At 44.7% G+C, this 12,086-nt stretch overlaps 1 protein-coding gene across 1 annotated transcript in view; it reads right to left on the bottom strand.

The window, feature by feature from the left end:
- The window catches only part of Dnah9 (dynein axonemal heavy chain 9), a 336,148-nt gene that overhangs the window by 276,728 nt on the left and 47,334 nt on the right, over positions 1 to 12,086 (bottom strand). The window contains exons 15-17 of the mRNA XM_041664051.1: positions 7,517 to 7,652; positions 3,760 to 3,956; positions 3,242 to 3,666 (exon numbers count right to left, since the gene is read on the bottom strand). Of these exons, the coding sequence (XP_041519985.1) occupies positions 3,242 to 3,666; positions 3,760 to 3,956; positions 7,517 to 7,652 (758 nt within the window). The remainder of the gene's footprint in view (positions 1 to 3,241; positions 3,667 to 3,759; positions 3,957 to 7,516; positions 7,653 to 12,086) is intronic.

Here is a 12,086-nt window from a genome sequence, read left to right as displayed (position 1 = left end):
GAAGTGCTGAGGATGCCGGGACACAGTGATGCTCACACAGGCTACCTTGGAGCAGGCTTAAGATAGCTGACCTGCTCTCAGCCCAGCTTCTCGGCTCGAATGGAGGTATCTTGAAGGAATGTCTGCCTATGCATATGAAATGCATGCAACATTACTCACAGCATCATTCCTGATAGTGGCAAACCTTCAGAGTTTGTGGAGAGCAGAGGCAAAGGGGTCTGGGAGAGACAGAAACATTGAAAACATATGACGGTATTCGAAGGCACTTCTACAAGCAGGTACTTGACATATCTGAAAATGGGGCTGATCAGAAGAACAGTTTGTTTTGGCCTCGGCCAAGATAAACTGCTCAGGTGCAGATGTGGAGATTTAAATAGAGTCAGAACTTTCCAGGGTGGGAATAAGACGCTATGGGGAACTGACAGATACCGAGAAGGTGGTGGAATCAATGGGTTGGAAATTCTGATTGGTCTGAAGAATTCTGCACTGTGGGGTGGCCAAATAAGCGAGGTGGAAAGATACCAGGTGTGGTCAGAAAATGGAATGCTTACACCTGAGTTTTGAATAGAGAACAATTGTTTCCCCCACCTTTCCCTCCCCTACTGAGAGGAAAGCACACAATCAGGTGCAGTCATATGGCAGAGAGATGGGGCATGCAAGACTCAACGAAACATATCAGGCATTCTGGAGACTCGGGGGGCATGTGAGGTCACCAGGGTGATGGGAGAGGATGTGAGCCCGATGGTGAGAAAGAATACGTAAGTGTTTAGTAGGTGGCTTCAGCAAGGGGGAGCAGCCGTGGGTACTGTCTGATAAAAGAGCTTAGTAGGTGGCTTCAGCAACCCTTTGGTACTATCTAATACAAGTCACTTCAGTGAAGCTAGTGATGTTGGGGGCAAATGGAGGGGAAGTGGCTGGCCAGCAAGTAGGGAATACTTCTATTCCACGCTCAGGGATCAGAGGATACAGAAGAGTCAGCCTCCCTCTGGGAGGACTGTAGTGACATCAGCTTCCTCCAGGGACAACAGGGTTCCAGTTGGGGGTAGAGAGAAGACAAGGGAACAGAGGTCATTTTTGCTGAGTCTGGTGAAAGGCACAGGGAGGAGAGGGTGGACCTCTCCAGGACTGAGTCAGATTCGAGCCATCCCAACTGTGTGGAATGAGAGTTTAGGTGGTAACAGAAAGCTGGACTTTGGACAGTTAGTGACATGTATAACGTGTAAGGCAAGTTGTGCCTATCTGGGCCATGAAAAGAAGGTAGAAGTCACCGGTTTCACAGGACCCAACAGATGCTCAGTAACAAGTAACTTTTATTTTTTTCTCATTAATTATATTTTTATCTAGTCCTCACTATCACAATAAAATACTCGAGGTTACAAAATGGACAGAATCACTGACTTAAAATTTAACCTTGTATTGCATATTTTCAGAAATAAAGTTGCCAGGCAGTGGTGGTACGCTCCTTTAAACCCAGCACTCGGGAGGCAGAGGCAGGTGGACCTCTGGGTTTGAGGTCATCCTGGTCTACAGAGTGAGTTCCAGGACAGTCAGGACTACACAGAGAAACCCTGTAGAAAACAAACAGAAAAGGAGGAAAAAGGAAGAAAGGAAATAGGGTTAAAGGCAGGAGCTCAGGCTTCCTAACTGTTATGCTGTGGATTTATCCTGTTAAACCAACTGCCAGGCCCCCTGAATCTATGTGCTGGCTCACCATGATAGCTCCACCATTGTTTTTTTGCAGCCAGGGTCTCTTATTCTGTCACACAGGAGGGCGACCACTCTGTGAGGAAGAGTCTACCTTCAGGGAACCTTCTTCACTGACAAATGCATCTCTCACACACACCAACCTCAGAGTCTACCTCCTATACCAGGCTCCTATATTCTGGCCATGATTCCCTATCATCTCTGGGACAGCCCTGGGCTCCAGAGCCCACTAAAATGTCTTCAATGCACCAACACTAGGCGAATTACATGGCTCACTCATTTCTTCCCACAGAAACCACAGTCGGGGCTTTTACTCCCATATCTCCTGTCTCCTTGCCCAACATAAATGTTCCCTACGTGGACTCGCATAGCATAGCAGGTCTCTTTCTGCTTGGAAACTACAACACACAATTTGTAACATGTTGCACTCGCTCTACTCAAAAACAAATTGTATGTTCCAAAATGTGTCCCGTGTTTATGGGTTGCCAGGCTTACTAAGGGAGGACCACAAAGCCTTCCCCGCATGGTGCTTCTCCAGGGCCATTTTGTCTGCACTCAACCACCCACCAACTATTCTTCTTCTTGCCTCCACCACCTCAGTGATCAAAAGCTTTCCCGAATGTAGCAAAACCAGCTGCTGCTTCCAGAGGAACCCCAGTGGCCTGTGCAAACCATCCCCACCGTGCTTTGTAAGGCTTTGCACAATGCTGGAGCACCACCTGGCAGTCCCTTGGATTTCTTTTATGCATGTGATGCCTCGGTCTTGCTGTCTCTGGATTGGGGCAGCTTCAGCCCTGAGCAGGGTCAGCTCAGAATGCAGGCGTCGGGCCAGGCTGGGTTCCCTATAAGGTCATCTGACACACCAAGGGCGGTCATTGGACAGAGGGGCCGCACCCTCTCTGCGTATGAGCACTCCTCAAGGTTGGGAGTAGAGGCAGCTGGGAAGATTCTAGGGACAATGACTAAGATGGAGTGACCAGAGGACTGTCAATCAATTAGAACAGTGATGCAGGGAACAGGGCTCCAGATTATAAGATACAGTGCTAGGCAGTCTGAGTCTTCGGAGAGACAGATTTTCAGAGTCTATGTGTGACATGGTTAGGACGGCACAGAGCGGCACACAGGGGCCTGCAGCTCTAATGACTTCCACATTGCACAGCTGGAGCAACTGGAGCAAGGTGGAAGTGATAGGAAATAAAATCTAAAAATTAAAATTAGACCCCCTCTGCCTCCAAGACCTAGATTTCACAGTCAGAACTGTGAAGGAAGGAAGTGCATCTGTGACTAGGGTCTCGCATGGCATTTCCCACTTACTAGGTGCTTCCCACCCACTGAGCACTGAGTGGAAAATAACACGGACCATTATCTGGTGAACCACGAAGGGACAGGGCTGAAATTAGCATGTTATTAGAAAGACCCGATGTGCCAGCAAACTGTTTTAATTGAATCCATCAGCCGGGAGAGATACGAAGAAGATTCCAAGCATGGCATTCCTGCTGCCTGGGATGCTAGAAGGGAGCTAGGACAATGGGGTTACCTGTTAGTGACGTAGTCAACGAGATGCTGCTTGAACATGAGGCTCCACTTCTTTATTGTGTTCAACAGAGAGGCCTTGAAGGGTCGCACATCCACTTGCATCCAGCCGTCAAACACCTTGGTGGGCTCCAGGCTGACCACCTCGTCGTACAGCTTTTCATACGAGTCTATCTGGACTTTAAAGTGGTGGAGGAGGGGTGGGCTCTCTGGGATACCATCCTCTGCATGGGCTTCTATCTCCTCGGGTGTGAGGATGTGCCCGTAGAGCAGAAACTGACCGAGAATCTCCTTCCTGTCCTCCACGTAGAGGTAGGAGTACTGGCTGAAGGAATTCCGGTAGCTGCAGCAGAGGGTCATTATTTTCTGCACCCTCTCCATGAGCACGCTCCTCAGGCTGGCTAAGTCAGCCATGTCCTCCAGCTCGCCCTGGGGGAGTGAGACAACAGCAGGGAGGTTACATCACTGCTTAGTGAGCTCTTCCAGATGTGGAAGAAAGGCAGATGCTTGCAGGTTCGGTACCTGATAGTGAGGAGAATCACTGTGTGGGCACAGTCGGGGAACTAGAGACGGTACTGCAAAGATGCTGTCGAGGAGACTCTCAACAATGTCATACAAGCCCCCCTTCACTCCAGAGTCCAGAGATGGGTGGAAAACTAATTCTGGGGGGACAAGACTGAGTTGTGCTTCAAATATCGGGGTGATCCCAGTCTTATACTCTGGAAAACAAGGCGACAAAAATGATGGTGAGCGGAGCATGTGGGCAAGGCACTGTTTCATAAAAGTCAGACCCAAGCATTTCTTGAGAATGCAGGCCACTGAAAATATAAACTCTGCCTGACAGCGGGAGGGGGCGGCCCTGCAGTAGTACGTCTCCACGGGGAACCGCTGACATTTGGAATGAGCCTGTTCTTGTGTGGGGCTCTCCTGGGGTTCACGGGGCATTTCCTTTTCTTGCCCTTGAAGTACACGGTCCAGTGACAGACCAGCCTGAGCCAGTTCCCTTCCACCGTCTCAGCTGCCTCCTGGGGTGATGCCACTTCTCCTGAAGAGGAGCCCACGTTGTCAAACACACAATCCCACCAGGATCCCTTGCAAGAATGGGGTGTGCCTGTCCACATTCACACGGGAAAGAATAGCGAAACGTTGCAATCCTACATTTTCCGTTCCTCTTCTATAACCATGGGGCTTACTTTAATTCTGTAGTCTTGCAGTGATAAAAATTTTAAAAACAGCGTAAATAATTCACAGATTGCTGATTACTTGCTAGATGAAGTTGCCTTACTAGATTTAAGTCAAAATATAACACGGAGCACCATGTTCCATGTGTAAGGTGAATACCGGTTACTGCTGACAGTCGCGCATCTTTTGACAGTAGAAACTGAACGGAAGAGTATTGTGGGCTGGAGAGTGTGGGCTAAGGAAGTCTCCTGACTGAACCACGGCCCACTTATTTCTTAGTAAAAGAGCTAAAACTGGGTGTGTGACCAAAGTCCTCACCTCTTCAGGGATTTATATGTAATAATGGGATTCCCACTAGGGAAAGATTGGATGGGACCCCAGGGGGTCAGGTGACCCTTTCTTACACATTCCTTCCTCCTTCCTCACAGACTAAACCTTGGATGTGACATGACTCTCTCTACCACAGACCGCAGCCAAGCCCTGAAGAATGACAGATGTGCAGAATTAGAGTGACCTGCCACAAAACAGCCATTCTCGTGGACCACTACTTGGGGTGGGGTGGCCTTCTTTATCCCTTCAGCCACATTTTGGATGGAGCTATGGCTACTGTAGCTTTCCCATTCACTTTAACTAAAAACTACAGGCTCCTCATAGATCCTATGGAAGACTAAAATCTTCCTTTTAAAACCACAGAGATTTGAATAATGAATATTATTGTGGGACTCTGAGGGTCTCAACAGGTGCCTTTCAATCTAAGGGAGACAAGTTTATTAAGAGTCTCACAGGTTTGATCTCTGGGGAGAGCTGGAAACAACAATACAAACAGTGATAACAATCCCATGGAATTCGTCTTTAAATAGGTTGGGCATTGCATGCCTGAAGTGTTTGGGGCTAGGAGGACTCCAGGGGAGTTAGACTAGCCACACAGACTGCTCATGGAGCCGTCCTGATCCAAAGTCTCAAATGGTCTGACAGCCAAAGCTTTTAGGGCGTGGCTAGTATCTCAGAGCATTCTGGGTTTCAGAGTTTTAGTCAGGGCTGTGTGATGTGCAGTTGCCGCACATGGCACATTGCCATAGAACGTCATACCTTAGTAGATAAGCCTGCATATGCTTACAAGATTTGAGAGAACATTTGAAGGCTATGGGACTGTTTGCCACACACGCTGGCATAGGAATGAAATCCCTACATTGGATAAAATGTAGACATCATTATGACAAGGAGGAACACTGCCCTACTTCTTCAATGGAGGTACAAACCAGTCCTTTAGCAGGTGATTTGCAGGGGATGTTTCTTGGTGGGGTAGGTAGCATGCAATTAGTCATTTATGCAAACTGGAGCAGATATGACAAGGAAGCCAATCAAAGCCATAGATACATGCAGCCTTGACCCAACTCAGGGAGGCAGAAATGGACCTAATAAGAAAAAATCTACTGTTTTTATCTGTAAAACCCTGTTTTTGTTTTGTTGTGGGTTGTTTTTGTTGTTGTTTTTTTGGTTTTGTTTTTTTGAAATAGGGTGCTTCTATGTAGCCCAGTTGGACTGGAATTTGCTATGTAGTTTCTCTGGCCTCAAACTTGTGTTTCTCCTGCCTCAGCCTCCTAGATGCTAGAATTATAGGTGTGTACCAGCATACCTGGGCTTAAATTTCATAGCAGCCATAAAGTCCATTTGCTACTATGAAATATTCACCACCCAAAGGATTTGGAAGGGCTGTATGCTGAAGAAACGAGGTTCCTATGCTTTCTGGTCTTCAGGGAAGGGAATATTATATTGGTGATCTTGGAGGAACACTGCCAGTAATTCTCCATCCTTTCATTTCCCATCTTGTCTTCCATCAGAGGGCCAGTGGTGCATCAGGCCATTCCATATCAACATTCAGATAGAAACTGGGCAAGGGTGGGGTCACTAACCTGATATACCATCTGTGGGTACTGTCCCTAAAGTGGCTGTGGCATCCATCATCCTAGGTCTAGGCAAGGGTTGGGTGGGAGCCTGCCCAAATTTCTAACATCAGAGAAGCCTGTCCAGTTCACTAAGAAGAGAACACTCATGTTGGTAGCTAAGGGCTAGTTTTCAGGTTTCAGTGTCCCAGGATCTAGAAACCAACCTCCCAGAGTGCATTGCCATCCTTTTTGCATTTGGGGCAGCCCTCTCCCTACATGCAGAGATCACACTTTGCACCCCACCTTTTCCAGCTGCCAATACCATGGAGTTATTTTTTGCAGATACACTGAGCTGAACACTTCTACTGTCTGCATCCTTTCACGGGCTGGGTATCAGGATTCACGTTGGCCTGCTAATGCTATCTCTGCTCTTGGTTATAGCTGACATTAGACACCCATCTATCTCACTTTGATCCTCTGCCTTCAAAACCTTCCTTTGATCGTGTATTTTGACCCATTCTTCAACATGACCCTTGCTAGGCAACCCAGAATTCATCAGCATGTGAAGGTCTAGTTTAATATTTAGTCTTGAACTCTTCTGCCCTTTCTATAACACCATTTACTAGCCAAGTTGAGATGTTCTAAGGATTTTGACTCTGTGCACCTTACCCCAGTTTGTCCACTCTAATTCAAAGTCTCTATCTCTTTCTAATAGCTTCAGAGATGGCTCATTACCTTCTTAACATTTTTCTCTCTTCTGAGAGCTTTATTCTCTCTTGCTTTTGTTTCTTTCTCACACATAGTCCTGTTTTTGTTTTTTGTTTTCCCTATTTTGCCTGGTAACTTCAAACCCTCCGTGCTGCACAAAGGCCACAGAGCTAGAACATGTCCAAGACACAGAATATCCCCCTATCTTCCCACAAGTCAACTGCAAAGGAAGCTGTCCTTAGTAACCGCTTCCCATGGCTCCAGCTCCAGCCACTCGTTTCCTGGACCTTGAGTTTGGTGGAGTCCTCTCCTTGCTATGTGTGCGTGTGATGTTTAGAGTCCCGAAGCTTTTCTCTTTGCAACACCCTCTGCTAGTTTACTCAGTATCACTCACAAAACATCCCAGCACTTTGGCAAACCTCAACTGCACTTCACTTTGATACAGTAGCGACTGCTGCTGCTATCTGCCCAGTCATGGCCCGTTGCCCTCCATTGGTAGTCACCAGTGTTTTCCAGCAGGTATTTCAGAGAGCACTCAATGCCAAGAAAGAATCCATCCAACAACATGGAATCGATGTAGTTCACGTATGTCTTCCAGATGCTGGATGCTGGGTCTGCTGCAAATAGAACCATGTTTTCCTACAAAAGAAAAAAAAAAAGAAAAGAAAGGAGGTAAGCCATATTTAACAACACAGAAGAACTGGAAAAACCATTACCAATAAAAACTCATACAAAAAATAAACAACAACAACAACAAAACCTCTCAGCAAAGTTATACATCCTTACAGTCTATTCTGACAAATGGAGAAAGCCATAGACTGAGAAGAACATAAATCAGGTCTGAGAAGGAGATGTGGGGCCTCGTCTGTCCCCGAGGATGGAGGATAGGGTCTGGATGCCTTCCCGGGGGGAATGCTGAGGAAAATGGCAACATGTACTTTGTCAACTCTCACTGCTCATACTGCTGATGGAGGAACATCAGAGGAGGAGGTGCGGTAGGCAGAAGGATGACTGAGATTCAGAGCTGCAAAGTATTTCTTGTATAATCCTTAGAAATGGGCTGTGCTCTGTGGCTGGCACTTGATATTAAAGGCCTTACATCATCACACTAAGTGATTTAGAAAATGAACCATATGAGAAATCTCTCTGTGTATGTCTCTTCGTCTCTGTCTCTATCTCTGTCTGTCTGTCTGTGTCTCTCCCCCCCCCCCCCACTTCTCGACCCAGGATACCCTGAGTATCACCATGGTAACAGGTTTGGACATCAAGAAGTGGAAGCCCAAGTGTTCGATGATGCTCGGCACAGACATCCATCTGCTTTTCCTCATTTCCATTAAGCCTTTGTGCTTCTTCCTAGGTAACCCAGGGAGGTGACTCCCTTAAATGGCTCACACTTACCCCTTTGGCAAACACTGCCACATTATAGGTCCCGCTGGTGCTTAATGATTTCACAATCCTGCTTTTAAGTGACACGATTCTAAGATTTTTAAGATGCATTACCAACGCCTTTACATCCTCAGTAGATTTAAGGTTTTCTTAATGACTGTAAGCCCATCATTATGCAAATTATAATATGTGATGATGTGCAGGAGCTTGCAGGGGTTAAGATGTATGTTTCTCCACTAAGTAACGGTTAAGCTTCTTTTATGTGACAAACTTCTGTTTCACAAAAAAAGGTCAGGCTTAGAAAATAGAGTAGATTTTTGATTAGACAAGACCATGGTAGTTGTAAAACAAACAATGAACAAGTGATCCACGTACACTGTGCACACACGTGCAATCCTAATTCTCAGTAGGCTCAGAGAGAAGGATTGTGACTTCAAGGCAGTCTGGGTTAAAGAGGGAGACACCATCACTAAAACAAAATAACCGGAACCCAAAATATATTCTCAAGTCTGGTGAAAAGAAGATCCAAGAAGCTTATTATAAACCCCATGCCGGGTGAGAGCAATGAAAATCCGCTCAGGCACATCATAGCCAAATTGAAAACTGAGGAAAGAGTATGCCTCCATCTATTCAAAGCAACTTGAGCTGGGTGGTGGTAGTGCATGTCTTTAATCCCAGCACTCAGGAGGCAGAGGCAGGTGGATCTCTGTGAGTTCGAGGCCAGCCTGGTCTACAAGAGCTAATTCCAGAACAGCTAGAGCTGTTACACAAAGAAACCCTGTCTCAAAAAACTAAAGGTAGCGGGGCGGGGGAAGAAACTCAAAAAGAGGTAATATAGTCCAGAGAAAACAAAGACACAATTATGACCTGCTTCATATGGAACTGTGTGGGGATGAAGGCCAAGCAACAGTGTATAAAATAGAGCCAGACTACATGGGATTCTGTATATAGTAAAACTGCCCTTCCAAGACCAGGCAAAATCAAGGCAAGTTTCGCTCAAGCTGAGCTGCTGTAGTAACATGAACTCCAGGAGACTAAGTAATATTCCTTAGGTCTAAAAGAGATGAATGTGGATAGCAGCCCAGATCTCCAGGAAAGCGCAGAAGGCATGACTCTGCTGAGTGTGTGGGTAAAGGGAGGACACTGTTAATATTTCTAAGTTTCTTTTACAAAGAAGATGGGAAAATTATTTATAATTGAGTCAATGCATTTCCCTATTTTCTTTAAATTTGTGTTTATTTTAGAAAATTTTATAAATGTGCATAATGTATTTTGAATACATTCACTCTCATCCCTCCTCTCCCACTCCATTTTGATTCCTTCTTCTTCTCAATAAGTCTTCCTCATATTTTCATTTCTCTTTTACTTAAAAAATTTTTATTTCATTTTTTTTCTTAAAATTTTAATGGAAAAAGTCTAGCGATATTTAACATACTAATGATTGAATATGTTCCTCTATGACTATATTTACTACATTGATGTAGCATAGATGTTATATAATGTTATATAACTTAGTTCTTCTATTTCTGTGATAAAAACTTGAGGGAGAAAGAGTTGTGTTTTAATCTCATAATTCCAGTCCATTGTTTTGTGGAAGTCAGGGAAGCAGGAAGGATACAGTCACAGTCAAGGGCAGAGAACGATGAAGCAGTGCGTGTATGTCAATGCTCAACTCGCGCTTGCAGCTTCATACAGCTCGGGACCCAGCCTGTCGAACTTGAGCCTCCCATGCTTAGTGTGTGCTCAAATAACCTCGTGAACAAGGTTCTTCACATGCTTTCCCTGAGGCCAACCCAACTGAAATCATTTCTCCTTGAAACTCCCTACCTAAATATTCATACATGTCAAGTGGACCGTCCAAGCTAACCACCACAAGGGGGAGGGGCTAAATGGACCTGCCCTGTCCAAAATCTCTATGCCTCGGGATAAAACCTCAATCAGTCCCTAGCAATAGAAAGGCAATTGTGTAAAATCTGGAAGAGTAACTGGGCTGTCATTTGGTGCTGAAAATTATATGTGAACCCACAAGGTCATGGATGCAGAAAAACAGAGAATAAAGAAAAGCAAATGAAAACACAGCAGGAATAGACACCATTATATCCCTATTGCACAAAAACAATCCAAGGATTTCAGTTAAAAGGGGAATTGTTACTGATAAGAACACATTTCTTGGGCTGAGAAAGACAGCTCAACAGTTAAGAACACATACTGTTCTTATAGAGGACCCAAATTAGGTTCTCAGCATCCATTTCAGGGTGGTTACAACCACCTACAACTCCAGCATCTGGGGATCCAGTGCTATCTCTAGATTCCATGGGTATCTACACTGACTGGTCCACATACCTACAGACATACACATATACACATAATTTTTTAAATCTAAGAAATTATAAATGCTTTTACTATAAACTGGTTACAAAGGTGAGCATTTTGAATATAGAGAAATAAATAGGTTGAAGGGAAAAGTGTTGGGAGATGGACAATGCAAATAGGACTAATGAATCAGGAGGGAATGTTACATTCCTATCAGAAAAAAAAAAACAGACTTCAAAATGAAGGAGTATAATTGGAAATCAAGAAGGACTTTCACAATGATGACCCAGTTAGTTCATCAGGGGATTATGATCACTGGAAATTATAAGTGAGCTTGTGCCAACAGAGCTCACATCCATGATGAAAAAATTGACAGAACTAAAGTATTAAATAGACACATCGAAAACCACAGAGATTTTAATATTCCACCTCCATCAAGTGATAGAACAAATAGATAAACAAGGCCAGAAAGCATCCCAAAGATCCCAACAGCACCATCACATCTCTTACTCAAATGATGCCACACCAAACAACAGAAGCACAGACACTGTCAATGCCCAAGAAATCGTCACCAAAGGAGACTATGGACTAGGGTGCAGAAAAAAATCTCAGTTAATCCCCAGCCTCTCTCTGACCACAGAGCTAAATTAGGCATCAATTCCATTAAGATATGCAGAGAAGTATGGAGCGTAAGAAAATTAGAGCATACATTCCTAAATGATTACTGGGTTAACCAAGTGGCACATGGGAAACTCTGAAGCCAGTAGCAAGGTGCAGCAGTTTAAGATGGCATCAAATCGCCTGGTGGTGGTAGCACGCATCTTTAAACCCAGCACTTGGGAGGTAGAGGCTGGCAGATCTCTCTGAGTTCAAGGTCAGCTCCTGGTCTACAGAGTGAGTTCCAGGACAGGCCTCAAAGCTACACACAGAGAAACCTTGTCTTGAAAAGAAAAACAAAACAAAACAATACAACAAACAAACTAAACTGCACGGAAGCCACAGACATCAAAGAAAGAAAGGTCTAATGTCAAGACCCTAAATTCCTATCCTGGGAGTTTATTTTAAAAGATAAACAAATACATCCTAAAATTACTAAATCTAGTACCAGAAGACATCAAGAAAACAAAGTAAAAAAAAAAAGTTCTTCATCTTTCAATGGCATAATTTAGGCAATTATCTCCTTCATTTAATGGGTCATCATTAGCATTTCTGACTGGACATCTTAATTGTGTTTTAAGAATATAGCCTGTATAGAATAGTGATATCTTCCTGACTTCTGACATGAGTCAACCTGCCAGACAGTGTCCATGGCTTTTTCAGTAGGGTTGGGGCTGGTGGCCATTTATATCCCAATACTCACAGAGAGGCTTTAGT

This window comes from Microtus oregoni, unplaced genomic scaffold (genome assembly GCF_018167655.1).
Source record: "Microtus oregoni isolate MIOR12 unplaced genomic scaffold, Mior012 000015F_ref0000493, whole genome shotgun sequence".
Lineage (NCBI taxonomy): Eukaryota > Metazoa > Chordata > Mammalia > Rodentia > Cricetidae > Microtus > Microtus oregoni.
Note: the sequence above shows the minus strand (reverse complement) of the source record. Positions and strands in the feature narration are given on the sequence as shown.